At 44.7% G+C, this 11,641-nt stretch overlaps 1 protein-coding gene across 1 annotated transcript in view; it reads left to right on the forward strand.

The window, feature by feature from the left end:
* The first annotated feature begins 119 nt into the window (after positions 1-119).
* Positions 120-11,641, forward strand: part of hibadha (3-hydroxyisobutyrate dehydrogenase a) — a 23,313-nt gene continuing 11,791 nt past the window's right edge. Inside the window, exons 1-4 of the mRNA XM_071527807.1 lie at positions 120-222; positions 2,832-2,992; positions 4,016-4,125; positions 4,363-4,484. Of these exons, the coding sequence (XP_071383908.1) occupies positions 153-222; positions 2,832-2,992; positions 4,016-4,125; positions 4,363-4,484 (463 nt within the window). The 5' untranslated portion in view covers positions 120-152. The remainder of the gene's footprint in view (positions 223-2,831; positions 2,993-4,015; positions 4,126-4,362; positions 4,485-11,641) is intronic.

Raw genomic sequence — 11,641 nt, forward strand, 5'->3', positions numbered from 1 at the left:
CACAGGATATCCCGCCTTTTCCTTGTTCCCATTGGCTGCGGAGGCCCAGCGAGAGCTGTGATTGGTGCAAATAACAGCCATTCATAATCGCCTCAGTTTGGCTTCCTGGCTTGACAGCTGTCACTGTACGACGAGGTCAAGGGGAAAGAAGCATGGCTGCGTTGTTTAGAGGGTCTCGAAATTTATTGCTAAGGTGGAATAAACATGTCGACCTTGCCTTCGGTAACGTATTCGCTTATTTGTCGGTTACACTGTTCTGTTTTTCCCTTTTTGAATGCGTATACAGAGGGAAATGCAACCGAGACATTCTCTTCACACTGTTCTAGCTTGGTAGCTAGCTTGTTAGCCCTCTGAAGAAAGTATGAATTACTGTCCAGTGAGAGAGTGACAGTCTGTACACAATGTCCCTCAGTTGGCCACCTGCTGCGTATTATTTTCATGCAGTAGCTTAGGACAATGTGCTTAGCATGCTAAATGGCCATGAACATAATGAATTGTGAGGCAATGAGTAATAACAGCTAATTTCACCTGTCAATAAACTATTCAGAGCATGGACCTCTGGTTGGCTATTTATGTGGTGTGTCTACCTCGACTTTCATATCACACCGAACTGCTTTGTTTTTGCCGTTGCTAATACATCAATTGGCTTTACACTATACTTAACCATGAATTAGCCCTGGATAGCATTGCTATCAGAACGCCTCAAAATAACTGACGTTAATTCACTCTTCCTTGCCCATCCCATATTTCAAGGCACATCCAGTTTTTATGATCCAGCAAAAACATGGATATTGATCATAAGATCTTAGTCTAGCAAGCAGATGCAGGGGTGCTGCCTGAACTTCAGGGGCTGCTGGCAAGATGTTACAATGGTCCCCCCACTCAATCGCATGTGACTTAGTACAGTATCACCTTCCCTCTAATGTTAAAATTGTCAGTTGCAAATGTTTATATGACCCTCTTTTAATCCTATTTCTATTTTATTTTTCTTTGCTGCATCCTATTATCCTGCAATAGCCCAATTCGCCCATGTGGATCATCTCATTTTATCTTCCTTCTGAAGGGCCCCCTCCAGCTTGGGACCCCATGAAACTACTTCCCCTTTCCCCCACTAGCTCCATTCCTGAGCATGCATCATCTTGTTCCAATAAATGTATATCAGCCATATTTATATCTATTATATTATATCACCCAGGTACCATTCCCTGTATAAAATAATGATAACTGGAGGTTCAAATAGGTTTGAAAATATTTAAAAGATGAGCTTGACAACTGTTTTGCAGTTGTAGAAAACATGGCATGATGTGCTTTTACTGAATTAAAACCGAAAAATAAATTATCTCCATCCACAGACATAGCCAAAATAATGCCTCCTACAGTATCAGAAGTGTGTTGTAATGGATGGAATGAAGACTTGTGAGTGAGTCTGGCCATCTGTAAACAGAAACAGTCATAGGCTTCCTGACAATGCATTACCAATAGCATTACACTTAAGCCTATTACTAAAGTAAAATTAATCTGCGACAACGGACAGTGATGCCTCACAATATTTACACAATATTTACACAATATTTACACCCTCACACAATATTTACACCCTCTCAAAGTCAATATGCTTATAGTCCATTGAAAGAATGGGCTAGACATTAAGGTGGAGGTTACGAAATTAATAACAAAAAAAGATTTTAGACGACTAAAATGTATCATCAAGTGGTGGTTATGCTGCAGGACCAATAATCCCATACTAACCATAAGCTATTACATGTTTTTTCTATTTTGCAATGCTGAAAGATTTAGCCTAAGTTGCATAATTGTGGAAACAAATTTGTATCCATTTGAAGAAACAACACCGGTTGCATGACGCACGTTGCAGTTCTTGGGAGAAGTGAGCATGTTTTGAAAAGATGATATGCAGTCTTCTGTGAAACTCAACTTAGGCTGAATGTGTGCAATAACAAACAATATAGCCTACTGTTTGTCAATTTTTTGACAAGCAGTCAATTTGCCTTCAGCCTGTGCAAGATATGTCCCTGTAACTTTTAGAAAACTTTTGTTGCTTTCATTAGTCCATAGATCATCATCTTTATATCAGGAGGCCATATCATCAACATGCCTTAAAATCAAACCCATTACCCCCACCAACCCTAGCTCTTACTGTATGTTGATGTGTCACTGTGAGTGTTTTAGTCTTTTGTTAAGGGGTTGGCTGAAATAAGGGTACACTCTTTGTCTTGGCTTCACTATCCAGGCTTAATCTTGTTGTAGTCGGGTTGGTTCACAGCCAGCGTTTCCACTCTGTTTAGTGTCTGGTAAACCTGGCTGGACCTTGGCTGAGCCAGCTGTATTTAACAACCTGGTCAGACTGGCCTAAAGCTGGTTATAAGTTACAACATAAAGATTTGCTCAGTTATTGATTCTAATTAGAGCATTTCCTGCCTTGTGGAAAATGTTTCAGCTGTTTACTACACAGGACTTCCATAGTCATAAGAAACCTGTAAATGGAATTGGAATTTCCAGTTTGTGCTTTCCAGGCCTGAACATTTTGAAGTTGAAAATTGAAAAGTTGAAAAGTTTTTCATAGAATTGCTAATGGTTACAAATGGCCTTATTGACTGAGCTGTACCAAACTACTACTACCACTAGACTGTCACAACTAAATGTATCATTATAGCTGACAATGTTGTTGCAGCAATTTTTGCTGTAGCTTCTCTGAACTTTTGGTCTACACGTAGAAGCTTTGATGTGTTTATCTTGCTGTGGCTGTGATCTAAAGGAAATGTCTAACCTTTTCTCTTCTCTCCTCCTGTCCTTCCTTGTTTCCCCTCCTTCAGTGTCGAGTCGGTCAATGGCCTCAAAGACGCCAGTGGGGTTTATTGGGCTGGGAAACATGGGCACTCCCATGGCCAGGAACCTGCTGAAAAATGGCTACCCTGTTATTGCCACTGATGTCTTCCCAGAGTCCTGCAAGGAGCTACAAGACCTTGGTGCCCAGGTAACACTCACTCAGTAGCACATGACTTGTGCGCACTTGAACCCTTATTTAGCATGGCAAGTTGGCTAAGAACACATTTCATTACAGCTATGGCCCGGGGCTGTATTTGCAGGCAGATGCATTCATGTACATATTCACACTTGTACCAGTTACTCATTGAAACTCACTCACCCAGTGGTGCATTTTTTAACAACAGTTGCTCAACAGTTGCTACATGTATGAAATATGTGCTTTTAAGTTAAAGAGATTTTTGGGGGGGGGGTTCCTACTTAACCAGAGTGAGACAAACTCATAGATGCCATTTTTATGTCTCTGCCTGCAGTTTGAAGGAATTGGAGCAGTTAGCTTAGCTCAATTGTTGGAAATCTATGGTATCAAGTAGCAGCTCCTCTCAAAAGTAGGGAAATAGACCTGCTCAGGTATATTCCAATAATCAATATTCCAATATTCCAATAAATTTGACTGATTGCTATATGGCTCCCACTTGGAATGTCCTACTTCCCACGTCAAGTGTTCACGTGGTTGAGGTAGGGACCACGGAAGTATTATATTGGTGGGAACCTGAGCTCAGAGTCCCAAGTTTCCGACAAGGAATTATGTGTGGGAGGGCCGATCAAATGGTTTTTTCCTATTCGGAAGTAGGAAGTTTCCCAGTTCCTAGTTGTCTTGAACGTACCATAACAGAAGGCCGGCCAGGAATGAGAAAGTTGATAGGAAGTTAATATAACCTAATTTCTTTAGTATCTATTACAACATATAGCTGTGTTAGACCAGCCATCCATCTTTGGAGAAGTTAAAAGGTCTATTTCCCTACTTTTGAGAGAAGCTACTACTTCCCTAGACTTCCAGTAATTGCGCTAAGCTAACCATTCTCATACCTTCAAACTGCTCACAGAGACATAAAAATAGCACCCACAAGTTTGTATGGCTCTGGGTAAGTAGGTTAAAGGTTTAATACATTTGCGTGTGTTCATTAATGTGTTCACTCCTATCGCTATGTGTGTGTCATTTATGTTTTGTCAGGTCGTGGACTCCCCCGCAGAGGTAGCAGAGAAAGCGGACCGCATCCTCACTATGCTGCCCTCCAGTCCCAATGTCATAGAGGTCTACACAGGCCCCAACGGCATCCTCAAGTAAGCTAACTTCACTAATGTCTCTCTCTTTGTTCCTCCCTTCTCCCCCTTCCTCTGTTAGTAACTTATAATGCTGCACATTGAAAACCGCCTGCCAGAGACTGTAAAATTTCAAGGTGTATTTATCATACAGATATTGCTTTAATGTACAAATGGAAAAGCACCGATAGTTATTTGGGGTCCAGATAACAGTTTTTTTTGTGTACATGCGAAAGGTAAACATTTGTGTCTCCTCAGGAAAGTGAAGAAGGGAACACTGTTGATCGACTCCTCCACTATTGACCCTGCCGTCTCAAAAGAGATGGCGGTCGCTGCAGAGAAGATGGGTGCTGTGTTCATGGACGCTCCAGTGTCAGGAGGTAATGTCTCACCTAAAGAATTAGAATTAGCGCGTACACCTAGATTTTAAGCTGTTTTTGTCACCAAAACATTTCCCGTCATGTAGTCCATCTCTGCTTATTTGAATTCTTAAAACTGCCCCAGCTACACTGTTGTGATTTCCTTTTTTGTTCTTAATTGAAAATATTCAAAATATTGCCATGAGATACGCCACCTCTATGTTTTTATACCTATATACTTCACTGCTCATTAACTAGCTTGATGTTGGCAACAGGTCAGTGGCTACTTTCCATAGTGCTTGATACTATAAAAAGCGTAAGACGATATTGCTCATGTAGGCTATGCCTGAAGATAAGATATTACAGTTTTGTGAATGGTATACCTCAGGCTTCATTTCCCTCTTAATGACCATTGGCACTAGTTAGGCATTATACAAAAGGAATGAGGAGGTGGCACAGTGTCAGAAGTAGAATCTGATTGCTGGTTTGTTCATTTTGAGAATGACAAGCATAGAGAGAAGGCCTGTGACCCCTCAGCCATGCTTCTGAACTGTCTTACATTCTTTTGTGTATCTAAACTATTGGCCGATTTAGGTTAGTGCTAGGACACAGGTTGTAATTACTGAGCAGGCCAGCCAGTAGGTGCCCTCTCTAGGTTTTATTGCTGCTTTTGACCGGGGGTCTTAAAGGCAAGGTTAAGGTTTTAAGTCCTCATTATGTTGGCCCTGTCTGCCTGTGACAGCTCTTTGACAGAGCACAGGATCACCAGTCGCCCTTAATGGGCTGAGCCGCAATGGAGAATCCCGTGTCAGTGCTTTTCATGTTGATGGAGCCGTAATGGCGGGTATCCCGTGTCAGTGCCTTTCATGTCAGATAAAGAGTCATAAAGAGGAGAGAAACTGCCCTCACATGGAGTGCAGGGGAGGAGAGGGGGGAGATAAGACACGAAGGAGACTCGTCGCAGTAAAACCGCCTGTCTCTTTCTCGTTCTCTCTACTGAGACCAACCAAGGAGCGCTGCGCCACACACACACACACACACAATTATTTTGAGTCAGGTATGCAAGTAAGGTATGCTACAGTACAGCCTGACATGCTGCACATCTGACTACTAACTATAACCATAGAGTCTATTTGCTTTCTATTTCACAATCTTTAATTCATGCAGAATGCACACTGTAGCTCCCTCCCTCTCACATACACACACAGACTCACAGACTTGGCCTACACTGGCATGTTTACCGGCTGGCGTCTGCAGAACAGACAGGCTGCAGTCAGTGAGATCAGAGTCCTAAGCTTGTTACTCTCCCTTAACACACACACACACACACACACACACTGTTTACATACTGTAGACAGTGTGTTGTTAGTGTGTGCAGTCCCGTGTGAAGGTTCTTCCTCTCCTGGCTTTTAACTAAGCCTCTTTTACTAGCCTGAGATGACCAATGATTTACCTGCTACCTCTGGTCTCTACAACCAGCCTTGCAGACACTCCTAGGACACACACACACACACACACACACACACACACACAGTGTCACCTCCAAGCATCCATAGGCCGTATCAACATGCATGCACACAGCTCACTACCCCTTAATACACGCACACACTGACACATTCAGTCCCACTCTAAGCCCCCAGCCTGGAGATGAAAGTGGTGCAGCCCTGATAAGCCAGGCTGAACTTGTGGAGAGGTCAGGAGAGGGGGGATCCAGGGAACAGCACAGGTCAACTCCATGGGAAATACCAAAGACCTGGATTCTTCCTTGACCCCCCCCCCCCCCCCCCCCTTCCCCCCCTTCCCCATCTCAGGGTGGGATATGAAGTCACATGCTGTGTTCCAACCAGGAGATGGCACTCTACCCAAATAGGGAACCATCATAGTTGTGAGGTGTGTATGTGTATTTATATGTGTGAGTGTGTGCAAGAGTAGTGTGCAAGTACATGGGTCACTTTAGTTCAGCTCAATGACTTATGATTCTCATATGACTATGTTCACACATGCAACACAATGGTATATTAATGCAATCAGTTTTATTTGTAAAAGCCTGTCTGAAAAAAACAGCAATGCTTCATATTATGCTGAAAAAGGAACTGGTATAGTGTCAAATTGACTCCAAAGACATACAACATTCACATGCTTAACAGAAATGGCATATTGTCCACCCAAAATTCCTCTAGTTCACTGGGTATAACAATACACTCAGCACAGACATGCCCCATACTCTTAAACTTTTGCAAGGGGCAGACGCAGCCTGTTCTTTTTGTAGTTTGTGTCTTTGTTTTTATTTTTAATTTAGATTTTTCTTTTGATATATAATTAATCCTCTCTCATGTGCGTGGTGTGTGAGGTAGTGGGTTTTACACAGAAATGTGTGTGTGTGTACATTGTGTGCGTCACTATGGGTTTGGCAGTTTCCCCTGGGGTTGAATTGTGGAGTAATAACCCTTTTTAAAAACGACAATCAAAAAATCTTTCATCCCAGTTTCTCTCTCTCTTTCTCCCCATAAGCCTACTGCTCGCTTTCTCTTTTGCACACTGACCAGTGTGTTGGCTTTAGCCCTGCATGACCCAGCTGTGTCCTGGTATACACACACACACACACACATACACTCACATTCCTGCACAGACACAGTTACATTTACATAGACACTAGTGCTCAAGGCACTCTTAGCGTTCGCTGTCGCACACACTTTCAGCACTGTCTGGTGTCATTAAAAGTGTCCGCATGCAAAGTCGACCCACAACAAAACAGGCTCTGACGTCACGGGCCCAGGGTGTTGGCACGGCGATGGCAAAAATAGGAGCTCTGGCTAACGAGCGGCGGGGTCGTTAGCAGTAATTACCCAGAATGCCTGCGTCTGTGTCTGTGTGCCCGTGGTGGGCAGCCACATCGCTAACGGACGATGGCTTTAAAAAGGCCCTAAAAAAACCTTTCATTGTGTTTTTCCCAACGCTGGGAAAGTCAGCTATCGGTGCAAATGAAAGCGAGAAAGAGTCTTAACTCTCGTGGGACCATGGGCACTGGGGCTAATGTTGTTTGTGTGCGAGGTCTTATAATGCTGAGCTAACTACCCATTTAGGCTGACTCTCAACATCACTCTAATCATATCCATGCCACATCAACTGAAGCCTGAGTGCCGCAGCCTGTCATTTGCCGACAGTTTGAACGTCATCCTCCAGCCTTTAGGAGCCTGTTCAAGCCAAGGCCGGCACCAGTTGGTTCATCAGTCAGCGCTGCCAATCCACTCCTCTCTTGTCTGATCTAGGCTCTATTTCTCCCTCTAGGCCCACAGGACCTGGTCTGTCTGGCCAGGGGGAGGAATAGGAGAACACACAGGCCAACTTAATCCAGTCTGAGAATGGGATTAATCAGAAGATAGTCTGGAGGCATGAAGGCAGTTTAGCGAAGGTTAGAGATGACTCTCTGACATTCAGTTAAGGAATTGGGTTGGACGGGCGAGGGGGGGTGTTGCGCTCTCACAGCCTGTCACTGTTGATAGCTAACCAGTACTAGAGAGAGAGAGAGAGAGAGTAGTCCAAATCTAGATTAGCATAACAAGCCCTTCACTGAGGGGTCCTGGTGACACACAGAGAAGAAGGGGTGGGCGGTGGGGAGGTGAGGTGACCAGGGAGAGTGATGGTGGGGGGCTGAGGGGACGGTGGGTGGGGATGGGGGGTAGCCTGGGCTCCAGATGGAAGCAGACCCACAGCAGCTGGGGGACTGGCTCTCACATCTCTGTCCCTGTGTCATCTGCTGTGTGTGTGTGTGTGCGGCGTTGTCTGAGTGTGTGTGCATGCCAAATAGTCAGCTGGTGTATGAGTCTTACAAAGTCTCTGTCTGTCAAATGTATCCCAAACACCATACAGCATGTCACTCATCTAAAGGGGAATTAGCATTCTGTCTAGATGAACGGCAGTTTCTGCACTTTAAGCAGGCTTGTGTGTGTGTGTGTTTGTCCATGTCTGTGTTCCTGCCTGCTAACAAGCCTAATTGGGGATCATTATTAACTTGCTCTATCCTGGATGAGTCTCATTGGGCCAGTGGAGGGATTGATTGTGGATCTCTCTGGCTCCCTCCCTGCTCTGTCTCCTGCCATTGACCAGTCTCTCCCCTACGGAATAGAGAAGCTACTGATGATGATGATAATAATGATGATGATGATGAGGGTTGGCCCGGTGGTCAATGGACGGCAAACTAAACGCTGAAGGCTGTTGTAACCTTAACACTGAATCGGATGGTGTTGATATCCTGAATTGAACTGACTCTACAATAGCGTACTTTCCTTATTTTTCTCCACCAAGCTTGCTTTCTCCAATCGCCTTCTTGCCTGAGGTTCTCATGGAGCGTTTGTGTGTGAGAGTCAGTTCTCATGGCTCTGCGCTCGTTAACTGGAGCCGATAAAGAGTCTGTTTTTAACATAACAGAGCAGCATTAGCGAAGTTGGCAGATAAACTGTTGAAAGTGCTGATTTTTTTTTTATGTGTGTGAGTGATTTTGGTTAACGCACACCCTCTTACCATTTCACTTATTTACTCGATATCCGTCATGCTTTTTACAGGGCTTGTTTGGGTTTTTAATTTGTTTGAGAAAAAGATCTGCCCTTGGGTGTAATTATAATGGTGGACCACATGAGGCTGCACTGTTGGCCTGTAAACATTCTACCCCCGCTGGTTCTAGGCTTACACTGCTAGTAGTCAACTCCCATTCACTCCAGGCTGCTATGCTATTGAGTGTTTAGGCTCTTTTAGTCTGATTTGTAGATGTCTGCAGCCGGGCCAAATTTTTTGCCTTACATATGCATACAGTTAAAAGCCTAGTGGGAAACAAGGTAGCGTATAGCCAGGGCCAGTGCAGCCACAGTCTATTTGCACCAACTGCATTTGAAGGTGCGACATGAAATCTGGCGTATCCCTGCATCGCTCCTGGCATTCTTGAAGTGAGAGGACTTTTTAAAACAGTTACATTATCATTTGAGGAAATTAGGTGTTCTAGGAGTTCTAATGGTGTGTTATAGGTGTTTTGCTTGAAGCGTTTTTTTTGTATTCTCTCAGGGAAAAGAACAGGGTTGTGGCATGTTGTCAAATGCGTCATTCATGACCAAACCATGGGAACATGCCGTGTGTGTGTGTGTGTGTGTGCGTGGCTGTGTGTGACTGTGTGCGTTGTTTTTTCAGCCTCATATTCACAAATGTAGTTTAATTTAAACCCACCACCAATAAAAAGTGCCTACTGCTTTACATGGGGCTCGTAACTCTGGGACACGGCCTCAGAAGCTCCAACTGACGTCTCATTGGCGGCCTGCTCTGGGATCCGCACCTGTCCCTGTTATACACACACACACACACACACACACACGCCTGTGTACACAGAAACTACAGCAATAACCTACCTCGCACATGACTGCATGCATATGTACACTGACATTCTCACTCATCTTGTACACACACACACACACACACACACACACGGACCACTTCAAAAAGAGCTCAAGTTTAAAAGGTTATAAGGCTGTAATGAATTGCCTTGGTTGATTCTTTTTCACGTAATGAAAGAAGTGCTAATTAATTTAGTGCTCGCTACAAACAGGCCAAACCAGAGTTGTTTCTTTGATCTTCCTTTGCCTTCACACACCCAATTTCACCCTCTTATGTTCATGGTTAATGCCAACTTTGGAAGCGTGCTGTTAAGGATCTCTCCTAATAGCGTTTGATTGCTTGCTTAACTTGAATCCTGTTATGAGAGAAGATGAGATGAAGGAGCTGTTTATACGTGTCTATACTTGTACACAAGCTAACAGGCTCAGGCCACACACACACACACACACACACACACACACACACACACACACACACACACACACACACACACACACACACACACACACACACACACACACAGTGTGGTGCCTCTCTATCCGTCATACAACTTAGGAGTGGCCTTGGTTCTCCTCTCCTCACCCTTGCACTCTAGAGAGTAGAAGCCGTGGAGTAGGTCATTAATAGTCCAGCCAGCTTCATGGTCTGAGTATGGTTGGGGTGGGTGGTGGTGGAGGGGTGGGTGGTGGCGGTGAGGGGTGGGGGGGTGAGGGGTGTATCCAGCCAACCAAAACTTGTCCCCTGGAGCAGGATGAGAGAAAGTGACCGGGGAGAGAGATGGTTCTTTCCCAAGGGAATTATTCCCCAAAGGATAGCCTGCTAGACGTTACAGTGACTTGTTTTTTTTTAATTATTATTCTCAATCCACTCCTTTTTTTCTTCCTCTCCCGAAACAGTTGGCAGTATGTAATGTTCTTTTTAGTCCTCTGGCACAATCAGACAGACTCCGTTCAAGTTATGATTCAATCGTCGGGGCGGTAATTTGTACATAGCTTTTATCACATTCTGTCTTCTGGGTGTCCCTCTAAGTCGCTCCATCCCTCCTCTCCTCTGTACTCTCCATTTCTCTCCCCTGTATCTTCTGTCTTAGGTGCACCCCCCAACTACCCCCACCCCCCACCCCCCCACCTTGTCTCCTCCCCTAGGGGGCGTTGTGTAGTTGTGCAGTGCTAACGATCCAGGACTGTCACTCCCGCTGGGATGGATGAGACGGTGGACCCGGTGCTCAGGAAGCCTCATTAGGATTCCTCTTTAATCCGTCTCTGACAGGACCGGCCCGAGAACGGGACGTCCCCTCACACACACACCCACACACCAAAAGTGTACACACCACAAACACACACACACACTCTCACACAGGCTCACACGACGTGTACACAAACACAAACGCATTCAAGTCCATGCACAATAAACAGAGACACACTGATACCCCCCAACACACATTCACACACACACACACACACACACACACACACCAATGTTATGCTAATGATGTGTTATTCTTCCAGCAGCAAGGATCTTCCATCATCCCTGTGTCGCTGCTTATAGAAATCCACTACAGATCATAAGAGCTTATTATGGGTGATTAGTTAATTTGAGGGAGGGAGAGAAGGGAGGGATGCTGGGAGGTAGAGAGAGCAAGATCGTTTTCCTCCTCTGCTATCTCTCTACGTCTCTCTCTCTGCTCCCCTCTCTCTCTCTCTATCGCTGTCTCACTCCTTCCTTCTTCCTCTCCCTCATTCGCTCTCTCCTTAGAGAGATGTATTGATCAGCATGTTGACTGTGTTATCAATAATCTC

Source organism: Centroberyx affinis, unplaced genomic scaffold, assembly GCF_046629955.1.
Source record: "Centroberyx affinis isolate AG114_WGS23_722 - 3 ecotype Tasmania unplaced genomic scaffold, CSIRO-AGI_Caff_v1 ptg001577l_1, whole genome shotgun sequence".
In the NCBI taxonomy this organism is placed as follows: domain Eukaryota; kingdom Metazoa; phylum Chordata; class Actinopteri; order Beryciformes; family Berycidae; genus Centroberyx; species Centroberyx affinis.